The sequence below is a fragment of the Carassius carassius genome, chromosome 20 (genome assembly GCF_963082965.1).
Source record: "Carassius carassius chromosome 20, fCarCar2.1, whole genome shotgun sequence".
Taxonomy (NCBI): Eukaryota; Metazoa; Chordata; class Actinopteri; order Cypriniformes; family Cyprinidae; genus Carassius; species Carassius carassius.
Genome location: NC_081774.1, coordinates 29,205,491 through 29,218,627, shown reverse-complemented (window position 1 = coordinate 29,218,627; position 13,137 = coordinate 29,205,491). Strand labels below are relative to the sequence as shown.

The 13,137-nt window shown below is 36.9% G+C and overlaps 1 protein-coding gene across 1 annotated transcript in view; it reads right to left on the bottom strand.

Annotated features, from left to right (window-relative positions):
- Positions 1–7,705, bottom strand: part of LOC132096814 (apoptosis regulator Bcl-2-like) — a 43,194-nt gene extending 35,489 nt beyond the window's left edge. Inside the window, exon 1 of the mRNA XM_059502428.1 lies at positions 6,607–7,705. Coding sequence (XP_059358411.1) covers positions 6,607–7,089 — 483 coding nt within the window. The 5' untranslated portion in view covers positions 7,090–7,705. The remainder of the gene's footprint in view (positions 1–6,606) is intronic.
- Between the last annotated feature and the right edge of the window lie 5,432 nt (positions 7,706–13,137).

The window sequence follows — 13,137 nt, the reverse complement described above, 5'->3', positions numbered from 1 at the left end:
CTTAAATATTACTCTGGAATATTTTGTATTCTTTACTTGCATAAACATTCACTTTTCCCTTGAAAAACATTCTTTCCTTTTACACATTTTGCTCTACACCAGTTTAGGCTATAGTTAGTATAGTTTGTTATTTTGTCTGTTTATTATCTCTTTGTCATTAAATTAGGACTCCACAATTAATACATTTTCTAATTGTGATTACAATTATGGATGCTACAATTACGTAATCGTTCAAAGTGGCAATTAATTGTTCACTTATGTTATTCTGTGCGCTTAAGATGCATTTTCTTCTTTCTACATGTTATCTTAAGGGTTTTTTCATTACTTTAATTTTAGTTTTAGTATAACATTATAATACCATTCATATTTTTTTAATATATATATATAATTTAAAGAAGAAACCATTCCGATGTATACAGTAGTTGATATTTGAGGCTTAATACTATAGAAAAGCACTAAAAGTGTTTTTGTTTTTTTTCATATAAAAACATGGCATGCAGTTGCATCAAACAATGGTATAAACATCATTAAATGTAAATTGTGATAATCGTAATTTATAATTGGAGTTACAATTTCAAGGGAATAATAGACCATTATGATTTTTGTCATAATCGTGCAACCCTAAATTCAACTAATAGATGTTCAAATGATCCTCCTGACACATTTCAGGCTTGACACTGGAGAGAACATACAATGGGTTGTGTACCAAACCAGCTCTCTCTTAATCCTCCATCACCTGTCCAGGTGTGCCCAAACTTCAATGGAGGAATAATTTATAAAGGGCAGTCCTCATAATCCCTCTTTTAAAGACACACAATCAAATGTCTCCAGCTAAAGGTCAAGGCTCTTTTGCAAAGTCACATTATCAGCAGATCTATTTGCGAGTGGCCCAATGGCACGCAAAGCTCCCTCAACAGTTGAACCTGGCTCAGTGGGCTGAAGTATATAATTTAAGAGCCACGCAGCTGCCAACACAGCACGTCATGCAGCATTTACTGTCACGTCGCACAAATAAACACAGGTGCTGCTCACGTGGGCTATGGCCGCATTACCTCGTCAGTCTGCAGGATGCACATCTAGGCCTTTTGGCACAGAGTTCACAGAAGTGCAATTGGGAGGGGTGTTCAACAGGAATTTAGAGGAGAATAGGGTAGTTAAACCCAGGATCAAAGTGTTAAGTGTTCATTCTCAAAGGTTGTAACTCTTTAAACTTGCTGAACCTACTGTTTGACCAAATATTTTGTTTGTGGCTTGCTATAGTGACCACTGGAAAATGGCTCTTATAAATGTATACACACTACAACTGAAAAGTCTCTTCTGATCACCAAGGCACTATTTGTTTGATCAAAAATACACAGTAAAAACACTTAATTCCATGAAATTTTATTGCAATTAAAAATAAATGTTTTCTATAAAGATAGTGTAAAATGTCATTTATTTTTGTGATGCAAAGCTGAATTTTCAGCATTTAGTATCACATGATACTTCAGAAATCATTATAATATGCTGCTTTGCAGCTTAAACATGTATTGTTATCAATGTTGAAAACAGTTGTGCTTCTTCATATTTTTGTAGAAACCGTGATACATTTTGAGCATTTTTTATAAAATCCTATTTAATTTAGCAAATATTTGCCTATACAATATCACAATTTTTTTCATTAAAACATACAGCTACATTTTCATTGTAGGGATAGAGGGTAACCTCCACAAATAGATTTAGTTGTCAGACACTTAGTTAACTCCAGTCTTCAGTTCCAGAAGACTAAAAAATACTGACTTCCTCTAGGCCTGGATGAAAGGAATCACTCTGCATGGGACGAATGAATCCCACCAGGCCAACGTATAATTGAAACAGACTGAAAAATATATAGAATATGACTCAAGGTGTTATTTTCTGAATACTGTCTATGAGCACATGGTGAATTACAGGACAAAATACAGACAGTGGCTTGTTGTTGAGATCCAGACGGGGAGGTAAACAAACACACAGTGATTTGTGATGCAGCTAGATGAGAGTTTTTAGTGTATGGGGCAAGACAGCAGACTCAACAACATAAACCCACAAATGACAGCTATTTTTAAGTCGCGTGTTAAACAGGAAACAGAAGGTAGGCCGATTTGAGAGTGCAAACGTTGCTCTCACTTGTCCAAATGTCATCATTAAGGTTAATGAGCGTGCCGCCTCCGTCACTGTGTTTAATGCAGGGCGGAAAATATAAACCCTGGCAGGATTTATAGTATCATGCTGCCCACGTCAGAGCAATCTAGTAAACTTGATTCTTTTTATAGAACACCACAATAGACACTGATCTCAACCTTCTGTTCCTACGAATAATTACAGAACAACATGTTTACAGTATATGATGACAGTAACTTGTCATTAGCTTACAAATAAGACATCATTTAGTGGATTTTCACTGTGCCTTGTTTGTTAACAAATAGTTGCACTTATTGGTGCAGAAAAATCTAGTCAAGGTTACTTAGTATATTCAAGTTTTCATAAATCGTTTGCATAAAGTAAACCTGAATATATTGCGCAACCTTAACTACATTTGTCTGAGGTAATAAGTTTGCAAGATTTTTTCAAGTAACGTTAACAATCAAATGTACAGTGTATTTAATAGTTCATCAAGTTAGCGGTCATGTCAATTGCAACAAATAAGGGCAACAGGATATTATGTCACAGTCTAGAACTTCTGTTTTATAAATAATAAATTATGATTTTTGAGTTCATTTTGTTATCCAGTGTGATTTCTGAAGAGCAGGGTGGCAGATGACCGATACAATGCCGAAATATAAATAATTTAATGATAGCACGTTAAATGATACTTACTTCAAACTAAAATGTGATACTTTAATAATACAAATATGATTTATATGTGCATTTTTATTATTTATCATAGATTAAAAATAACCCATGGAGTTGGGGAACTAACACTTCTTTTGATTAGCCAAAGTTAAAATTCAATGATAAAATTGCCAAATATTGGCTGATCAATCTTGGTTGATTGGGTCATCGGTTTATTTACTGGTTTAGGCATATTGATAAAAAAACTCATGATGAATTCAAAATGTTCTGACACAACCTACTCCGCTATATATCTACTCCCTTTTACAGCATCCCTGGAAAACTTTAGTATTTTATTTGTTAATTTAACAATATTTATTTAAATGTTTCTGTCAAGCCTCTAAACTGTAGATCTTCGACAGACCTTATGTAGCTCCACCCCTTTTCAGCGCTGCAATTGTTGTCGTCTGTCTTCTGTTTGTATTTCCTCAGTCTGAAGGTAAGACTGTACGAATTTGTGAATGAACCACTTGTTTTAAAATCTTCCCACTCTGACATCCGCTTCGAACATAATGCACTTGATAACTTTCATTAACTCTACTATAAGTAAATCCACTTCACTAGCTAACAACATATATGGTACAGAACTACTGCGAAAACAGAAGATTAAAGATGGCTGTGCTCTTGTTTCTCTGGCATATACTGTATAGTCTACTGATCAACTATCTTCTGCAGGTTAGAGAACATGAACTTTTGTACACCGCAAAACACAATTTATGTTCCATCCACCTATTTGTATGTGCATTTTGGAATCGCATCAAAAACCGCTGGATGGAAACGCCAACATAGAAATAAATTCTAAAAATGCGCATAAAAAAATCTACGCGCACATTTGAGTAGGATAAACTTTATATCCTATAAGAAAAAATGCGCATAAACTACGATGGAAACACATTTACCGAAGGCTTCATCGCGGAGGCATGAGAGGGGTGTGACAAATCGCCGCCATAAAACACATTATGCTTGCATTCCTGTTCTGCTCATGTGTTTGAATGAAAGTGAATAAACACTTAAATCTACTGTAACAGCCCATTGTTTAGAGGACATGACATTTCATATACACCTTGACATGGAACAGACTTGACTTTTACTGTCACTTATAAGCTTCTCTAGTCAGTTCCGCACTGTGAAATGTCAAAAGCGAAATGATATTTATGTGGAAATGGGATCCACTGGTCGAGTGAGTAAAACAGGATTTCTCCAACATGAGGATTGTCAATGGTTTACAGTTTCAAACTTTAACAAAAAGCATCAATGAAACATAAAATTGCCTGCATAGCATGAGGATGCTGCAGAGATATAACTTCTAATCAGGGTGTAAAAAAATAAATCTGTAAAATAACAGAACACCTTGTGCAACCCTAGGTGGAAGGCTGAAGATTAAGCTAGATTTTTTCATATCATTTGTCAAAAGAAAACTGTATATCAGGTGGAGTACAAATGTTATAATTAAGGTTAACGAGCCTTAATCTTAAATCTTAGTCATTTCAATAGCTACTGTAGCAGGGTGTCTTTTATCCGCATTATTTCCACTGCTGGATAATGCAAGCAGTTGCCAAAGTGACGCAGGCATATGTTACATCTCTCTGAAGCGTTCTGGTCTATTTCAGAGCAATGACTGGAAAGAAATGCGTAAATAGAGGGATTCTTTGCTGATGTTCGGGATCAGCGAGGATGTTATCCTTTGATATGTGTCAGTAGTTTCCACTTTCAAAAGGTCAGGACTCAAGGGGAATGTTAAACTTTTCTTCCTTGAAGATGAAATAAAGCCTTTGAATTATTGATGAATACCCTCTGGACACAGTGCTTTGAATTATGCACATTAAGTCTTTGTTCTAACTAGGACTAACAATAATAATGCTGCAGTCTATGGTAGTAGAACTGAGATGGGGAGACTGAATGCAACTGAGTGAATGAATGAGGGGAAGTTCTGGATGACCTTACCAAGCTGCACCAAACCATAAGTTCCTGCTCGTTTATGTTTGCCACCGTTCAAGGGAATTCGTTACGGAAAGGTCATCCAGATCTCCTGAGTTCCTCACCAAAATTGGAAAGGCTGAAACTGAATGGCATGCTAGTTTACTACTTAGTAACAGATACATGTACTACATCGTTGTCACATCAACTCATTAGTGGCATGTCTGATTAGATTTTTTGTGTGCTTTTATTCTAATTATCAACAGTTAAGGTGAAGTGTGTAATTTCTTCACCAAATGGAATTGTTTTCTAAAATAATTCTCAAAATCTGCTTTTAGTTCATTCATCACTCTGAAGATGAAAGGTCAAGTCAAGCACATTGCATTGTGGGATGCAGTAACATGCACGGTGTTATCTTGGTGGCATACCACACTTTTTAGTAAATGAGCATACTTTGCACAGTATACCTACTATATGCTACTGAAATAGTAGGAATAATACAGTTCTGTTATATCAGAACAGAGGTGTAAATCATTAATGTTGTCCATTTTTATGTAAAGTATTGCATCATTATTACTGTTAAAATGGATTTATGAACATATTTGATAGTTACCTGTAGCTTAAAAGTCCACATGAGCCATATTTAACCTATTGGGACCAAACATCCTAAAAACATTCCACCATTTTTACTTTGCCACCAAAAACTAGATGAAATAATGATGGTACTGTGAGTCTGAATCGTTCACAAGATAAATAACATAGATCACAAATAGATAATTTTCATTCCACTTTATAAGGCTTCCTGCTGGTTTTAGATTAGATAAGATTAGAAAGTCTTAATTAAAAAATATTATATTATATTATAGTTAATAAAAATGAATATGTCTTGTATCTTCTGTTTTGTTGCATACCCAAACATGTTGGAGGTGGTTGGCATGACTGCAGAAGTTATTTAAATATTGTGTAAGATTTACCCAGTAACTTAACCTTTGCATCTTCTTGGGTTTTGTTACTGTCTGTTTCACCAGAGATACTCAATAGAAGAAAATTAAAAGCATGCCAGCAAACCCCTAGAGAACTGTCACAATCCACAGAATCTCAACATTTCTGTGCTGAACTACAATTCTCATTTCAGAATTCTGGCAGCGCTAACCTGGTATCCCAGATACATTAGAGGTACACCTTAGCAAAAAAAACAAAAACAATTAGAGTTAAGTTCTGTTTGAACAATATCACACGCGTCTCTTCACGAGCTGAACTATTGCACTTAGGACAAGAATAGCTCGGGGCAAATGAAACACATGATTTGGTGAGTAAATATCAGAGCCCATATAACTGGTTGGCGTACAAGAATAAACATCCTCCTGTTTGCATGAATCAACAGCAGTTCCTGAAAGTTGTGCACAGGAGAACCACACCTTCATTTCTGCTGCAGACAGCAGCTGTCATTAGCTGCGTTTCCATCCACCTATTTGTATGCGCATTTTGGAATCGCATCAAAAACCGCTGGATGGAAACGCCAACATGCGAATAAATGATAAAAAATGCGAATAAAAAAACCTACGCGCACATTTGAGCAGGACAAACTTTATATCCGATAAGAAAAAATGCGCATAAACTACGATGGAAACACATTTACCGAAGGCTTCATCGCGGAGGCGTGAGAGGGGTGTGACAAATCGCCGCCGCTCATTGGTTGGCGCATTCTAACGGACAGCGCTATCGGCCAATCAGAGGACGCGCGACGCTTCGAACGCAGGAGAAGGGGCGGAGCGAGTGACCCTGCGTCTTCGGACGTGAGGTAGTAGGTTATATATTGATTTAGTTAACGTTACATACCCATCCGCCGTTCTCCTGGATCCAGGCGTGCAGTGGGCCGTTCAGATACTCGGTCATCCAGCCCGCGATGTTATCCACATGCGCCGTCATTTCCTTATTCACGCATTCGACGCAAACGGTCCCTCCAAACTCGAAAAAAGCGATGATTCTGCCCCAGTTTACGCCGTCCCTGAACAGCTCGTCTATGACCGCGGTGAAGCGCTGCTGCGCCGTGATTGACGTGATATGCAGCTGTTTGGACATCTCCGCAAAGTCCGACTGATAAAGCCGCTCCAGTTCGTCCCCCGCGTCCCGTAGCACCGTGTGGAGAGCGCTGCACGGGTCGTGACGGGAGCCGCGGTCCTCCTGCCTCTCCATCATCAGTCCATTCGAGACACCGTCATCGTGTCCGTTCACTTCCCACACGTACCCCTTCTTCCAGAGCTTATGGTGGATGTACTTCACCACTATACTGCGGTTATCAAACACATTCTCCTGTGCCATCTCGACCTGTGTATCTCTCTAAATAACCTCAGAATCTGTGCGGTCTTATGAATCCAGGCGCATCATATTCATCATCAAATCAATGCAAAACAGCAACTGATGTTATTAACCTTTAGATGACTGCACATTAGAACTTACTGCATGTTGCCTCACTTGAAACTGCAAGTTGCATGAATCCTCTGGTTGCTTCGGTGTAGAAAAACGCCCACTTTCTGTTCCAGGGCAGAAAATTCCAGGCATGCAAGAGAGGATTTAAGCATCTTCCTCCCTATCAGAATAAACAAACACGCAGTGAGAAAGTCTCCGGTGTTTGGAGAGGGAATCGCGCGCGGTAGGTCATCGTGTATCGGTGTGAAAGAGTCCCGAGCTGCGGGAGACGGAAGAGGTTTCTCGCCGAGTGAGTCTGCTCTCTCGCGGAACCGCTGCTGTAAGGAGAGACTTTCTCGCTTGCATGCGCTGTCGAATTCGGTCTGTGCGCGAAAGGTAAACGGTGAACAGTTGTGTGTGTGGAAGTTGAGTGTTTAGAGGCGTCTGCTCGGCGCTGCAGCTTGTATGCAGACAGATCGCCAGCCCCCTTCATGGCACAGTGACAGAGGTGTTTCCTGTGCTGCGTCACTCATTCACACTCATGCGTTTGCTCCTCCTGCAGTAACTCACATGAATCCTAGAAATAAAACCCCATTTTGTTAGATCTGGTTAGTATAAACTCCTGTGGAAATATACTAGCAAGTATGTTTAGGACTGTGTAATTGCACAGTATCTTTGTTTACTAATCCACTTCGTTTTCTGGTTTAGATCAAAGCTATCCCTCTAATCTAATAAATAATGGGGCTGTGATGTAGGCTATGCTGAGATCTCACTAAGCAGACATGTTTTTACAGTGTTTTTACTCGTATACGCATTCCGCAAAACATCACAGGTAGTGTTTGCATGTTGTTTGCCGTCCTATTTACTATGGAAGGCAGTTTCAGCCACTGGAAAATAAAAATTTCTTTTTTTCCCCCACAGAATTGTGAGATATAAGCTTGCAATTCTAAAAAGGAAAAAGCCTGAATTGTGAGATGTAGTCAAAATTGCAAGAAAAAGTGTTAGATAAGTGATGGAAACTATGTTCCATTATGAGACAGAGTAATTCAATGTTTTAGCATTCATTTAATTACATTTATTATCATCGTTATCGTCTTTGCTGCATCATTATTTTTAATCAGTTCTTTTTTTTTCTTTTTGAATACCATCGTTTATATTAAAATAATGTAATATAAAACATTCAGATATCCTTGCATAATCATATACTGAGCATAAGCTTCTACACTTCTGTTTCTAGGTCACTAATCGAAGCAGATTTGTGACAATGATCATGTGAACTACTTGGTACAGAGGGTCTGATGCTCTTTGGATCATTTTCAAATCATGCTGAAGAACAAGATAATCAGAAGTTCATGCGGGTTGAGTGCTAAAGCATAACAAATCATGGCAAACAATCACTGAAATTTAAGGTAAATTTGAACTCATTGTTTTCATATATAATGGGAAATGTGATCATTTCTAAATTAAAAATATAAGGATGTCTCATTAGTCTGTTGGATGCTTCTGTATGTCATATATATTATCATAGTGGCCACACACCCAACTCTTGGTATAACACAACAATCCAAGATGTTATTTTTAGCATACACTTACAACACTTAAAATAGTGAAATTTATGGTCCAATAAAAAAAAAAATGATGAGGCTATTAAATTGGCTTGCAGTACTGAATGTATTTTAAACAAGCATAATAATGAATATACAGCCTAGTCATATACAGGTGCTGGTCATATAATTAGAATATCATCAAAAAGTTGATTTCACTAATTCCATTCAAAAAGTGAAGCTTGTATATTATAATCATTCATTACACACAGACTGATATATTTCAAATGTTTATTTCTTTTAATTTTGATGATTATATCTGACAACTAAGGAAAATCCCAGATTCAGTATCTCAGAAAATTAGAATATTGTGAAAAGGTTCAATATTGAAGACCCCTGGTGCCACACTCTAATCAGCTAATTAACTCAAAACCTGCAAAGCCTTTACATGGTCTCTCAGTCTAGCTCTGTAGTCTACACAATCATGGGGAAGACTGCTGACAAAAGACGACCATTGACACCTTGCACAAGGGGGGCAAGACACAAAAGGTCATTGCAAAAGAGGCTGGCTGTTCACAGAGCTCCGTCCTAGTACATTAATAGAGAGGCGAAGGGAAGGAAAAGATGTGGTAGAAAAAAAGTGTACAAGCAATAAGGATATCTGCACCCTGGAGAGGATTGTGAAACAAAACCCATACAAAAAATGTGGGGAAGATGCACAAAGAGTGGAATGCAGCTGGAGTCAGTGCTTCAAGAACCACTACGCACAGACGTATGCAAGACATGGGTTTCAGCTGTCACATTCCTTGTGTCAAGCCACTCTTGAACAACAGACAGCATCTGAAGCGTCTAAAGACAAAAAGGACTGGACTGCTGCTGAGTGGTCCAAAGTTATGTTCTCTGATGAAAGTAAATTTTGCAAAGCAGAAGAGCTGAAGGCCACTATCAGAGCAACCTGGGCTCTCATAACACCCGAGCAGTGCCACAGACTGATCGACTCCATGCCACGCCGCATTGCTGCAGTAATTCAGGCAAAAGGAGCCCCAACTAAGTATTGAGTGCTGTACATGATCATACTTTTCATGATCATACATTTCAGTTGGCCAAGATTTCTAAAAATCCTTTCTTTGTATTGGCCTTAAGTAATATTGTAATTTTCTGAGATAATGAATTTGGGATTTTCCTTAGTTGTCAGTTATAATCATCAAAATTAATAGAAATAAACATTTGAAATATATCAGTCTGTGTGTAATGAATGAATATAATATACAAGTTTCACTTTCTGAAAGGAATTAGTGAAATCAACTTCTTGATGATATTCTAATTATGTGACCAGCACCTGTATAAATATCTTTATAACTAAATAAAAATGATTAAAAGTAATATTAATACAAATTATTACATACGTGTTTGTATATTTGTGTGTGTATATTTTATATCTATCTATATATCTATCTATATATCTATCTATATATATACATACATATACACACAGTACAGACCAAAAGTTTGGACACACCTTCTCATTCAGAGTTTTCTTTATTTTCATGAGTATGAAAATTGTAGATTCACACTGAAGGCATCAAAACTATGAATTAACACATGTGGAATTATATATGGAATTATATACATAACAAAAAAGTGTGAAACAACTGAAAATATGTCATATTGTAGGTTCTTCAAAGTAGCCACCTTTTGCTTTGATTACTGCTTTGCACACTCTTGGCATTCTCTTGATGAGCTTCAAGAGGTAGTCACCTGAAATGGTCTTCCAACAGTCTTGAAGGAGTTCCCCGAGAGATGCTTAGCACTTGTTGGCCCTTTTGCCTTCTGTCTGCGGTCCAGCTCACCCCTAAACCATCTGGATTGGGTTCAGGTCCGGTGACTGTGGAGGCCAGGTCATCTGGCGCAGCACCCCATCAATCTCCTTCTTGGTCAAATAGCCCTTAATGCCTTCAGTGTGACTCTACAATTTTCATAGTCATGAAAATAAAGAAAACTCTTTGAATGAGAAGGTGTGTCCAAACTTTTGGTCTGTACTGTATATATATATATATATATATATATATATATATATATATATATATATATATATATATATATATATATATATATATATACACACACACACACACAGAGCAGGTAAAATAAGTATTGAACACCACCATTTTATAAATATAGAATTTTAATTTTTTTGGTGTAAGGGGGAATATAGATATATCATTTTATTATTTCTTTTTTTGCTTGGTACTTTTCTTTTAAATAAAATACATGGGTAATTTAATCTGTAGTCGTCTGAAGATTTAAAAAGGTCAGGATAAGCTGAAATGGAAATAAGCATCCGTTTAGGCACAGCATAATTTGGTCCTCAGCCTCACCTCAAAATTAGCATTGGAACTTCTTTAAACAGAGCAAGACCTTTGATCTTTCAGCTTGCTTTCTAACTCGGTCAGTTCTGACCGGGTTATTCAGGCTTTTGGTTTTTCTATTTCAGACTGACACCAGTCACTAAAGTGTTTCAAAGTAGGAATACAAAGTAAAGGATCAGGCTGAATTACCTTTCAAAAGTTATTTATTTTCATTATAAGAAAATAAGACAAAAGCAACAACATCCTTTTTTTCTCCCATGGCACACAAGGTGAAATTTATGCAAGTTTGGCAACGAATGAATAAGGAAAAAAGAAACTTACAAAACACAGAAGCAGAAAGCATCCAAGTTGGTCTTTTTTTTTTTTTTTAAGTTACTCAAACTATACATCTTATTCTCAGAAATATCTCAACTTCAGTCAACCAAAGAGTGAGCTATAGCAGACGATTTAAAAAAAAAACACTAGTGTCCTCTTGTGGGTTTAAATGAATGGTGAGCACAGGCTTGATTTGCATAGCTTTAAGGAGTTTAAAACAATTTCTCAACTGTTAGCTTCTTAACCACTAAATAACTGACTACGTCCATGTATTATGGAAAAGGGCACGACAGAATCGTATGTCCGACATATCGGCACCTAACTTACTATGTGCTGGACGACATGCCTTGAGCCAATATCAAATGAGAACATCGTCGTTTTGACTCATGCATTCTCATTCTCATATTTCGGGTCTTTTTGTAAAAAATATCCATAGCAAATAATGTATAAACAAACAAAAACGAGCAAAAACAAGGTCTTTTTCCATACTGAAACCAATATACGTAAACCATACACAAGCTATGCCATCGTTGGATGTGGAGGTATCAACCCTTATAGCTTTTGTAGTGGTCTGTCTGGATCTCTTAAGGCTTGAAAATGGGCGTCCATGACTGTAGTGCCTGACTGCATTGGTCAAAGGTTTCTAGTATACCTGCAAACTCCGGGCTGGTTAACAAAAAAAAAAAAAAAAAATGGCTGATAGGGAATGGAAAAGAGGGATTTTTTTCCTTCTAAACATTGACTGGATTCAGGCCGTTTTGGAAAATTCTATATAATATCTACATGTTGTTTAAGTAGCAACAAATGTGTACAGTAACCTAAACTATAAAATGACCACTATAATTTAAACATGTTGCAGTTTTAACTTAAACGGCAATGGATAACCACGTTACAAGCTATTAAATGATTACATACGTTATGGGAAAGCAGTAATACAGCGGTAACCCTGTACAGCGCTATTAGGCATCATATGTAGGCAAGACAAAAAAAACAAAAGGTGATGAGTTTGCAGGTATGTTCTAGGAAAAACAGCAGCTTAACATCGTATTGAAAGAAAGTGTTACTTCAATCAAAAATGAAAATTCGGTCATCATTTATTCACACGTCATTCCAAAACCGTAGGATTTTTTTTTTTTTTTTGGAACCAAAAAGAGAAATTTAGCTAAACGTTCATGGTGCACTTTTCCACAAAATGAAAAAAGCACTATTAAAAGTAGTTCATACAAATCATGCACATTATATTTGAAGTATTGAAGCAATAAGAAGCCAAAATTTGACTCAGAAAACTGTACATGCCATAACTCCCTTATTTCATGTACAATAAATTCAAGATCTTTAATTCAAGGGATTTTTCTGTTTCTAACCCAAATCAATAATGCTTTTTCAGAAGAATTAATATTTTACACTTTTACAGTCCTTTTTAGTTTATTTTGTAGCTTTGCAGGCCCCATTCACTTTCACTGTAAGGAAAGCAGCATGAACATTCCACTAAACCTCTCCTTTTGTGTTCTACTGAAAACAGAAAGTCCTACGGGTTTGGAAGAACATGAGGGTGAGTAAATAATAACAGAATGTTCATTTTTGGGTGAACTATTACTTTAAATGGATTCTTTTCTGTGCATTCAAAAGATGCGTCCTCAAACATCCGCTCGCATAACTGTAGGGTGTGATCGCATCACATGCTCCCCGTTTGCTTGTGACAGTGAGGAAGGCAAATATTACAACATGAGTAA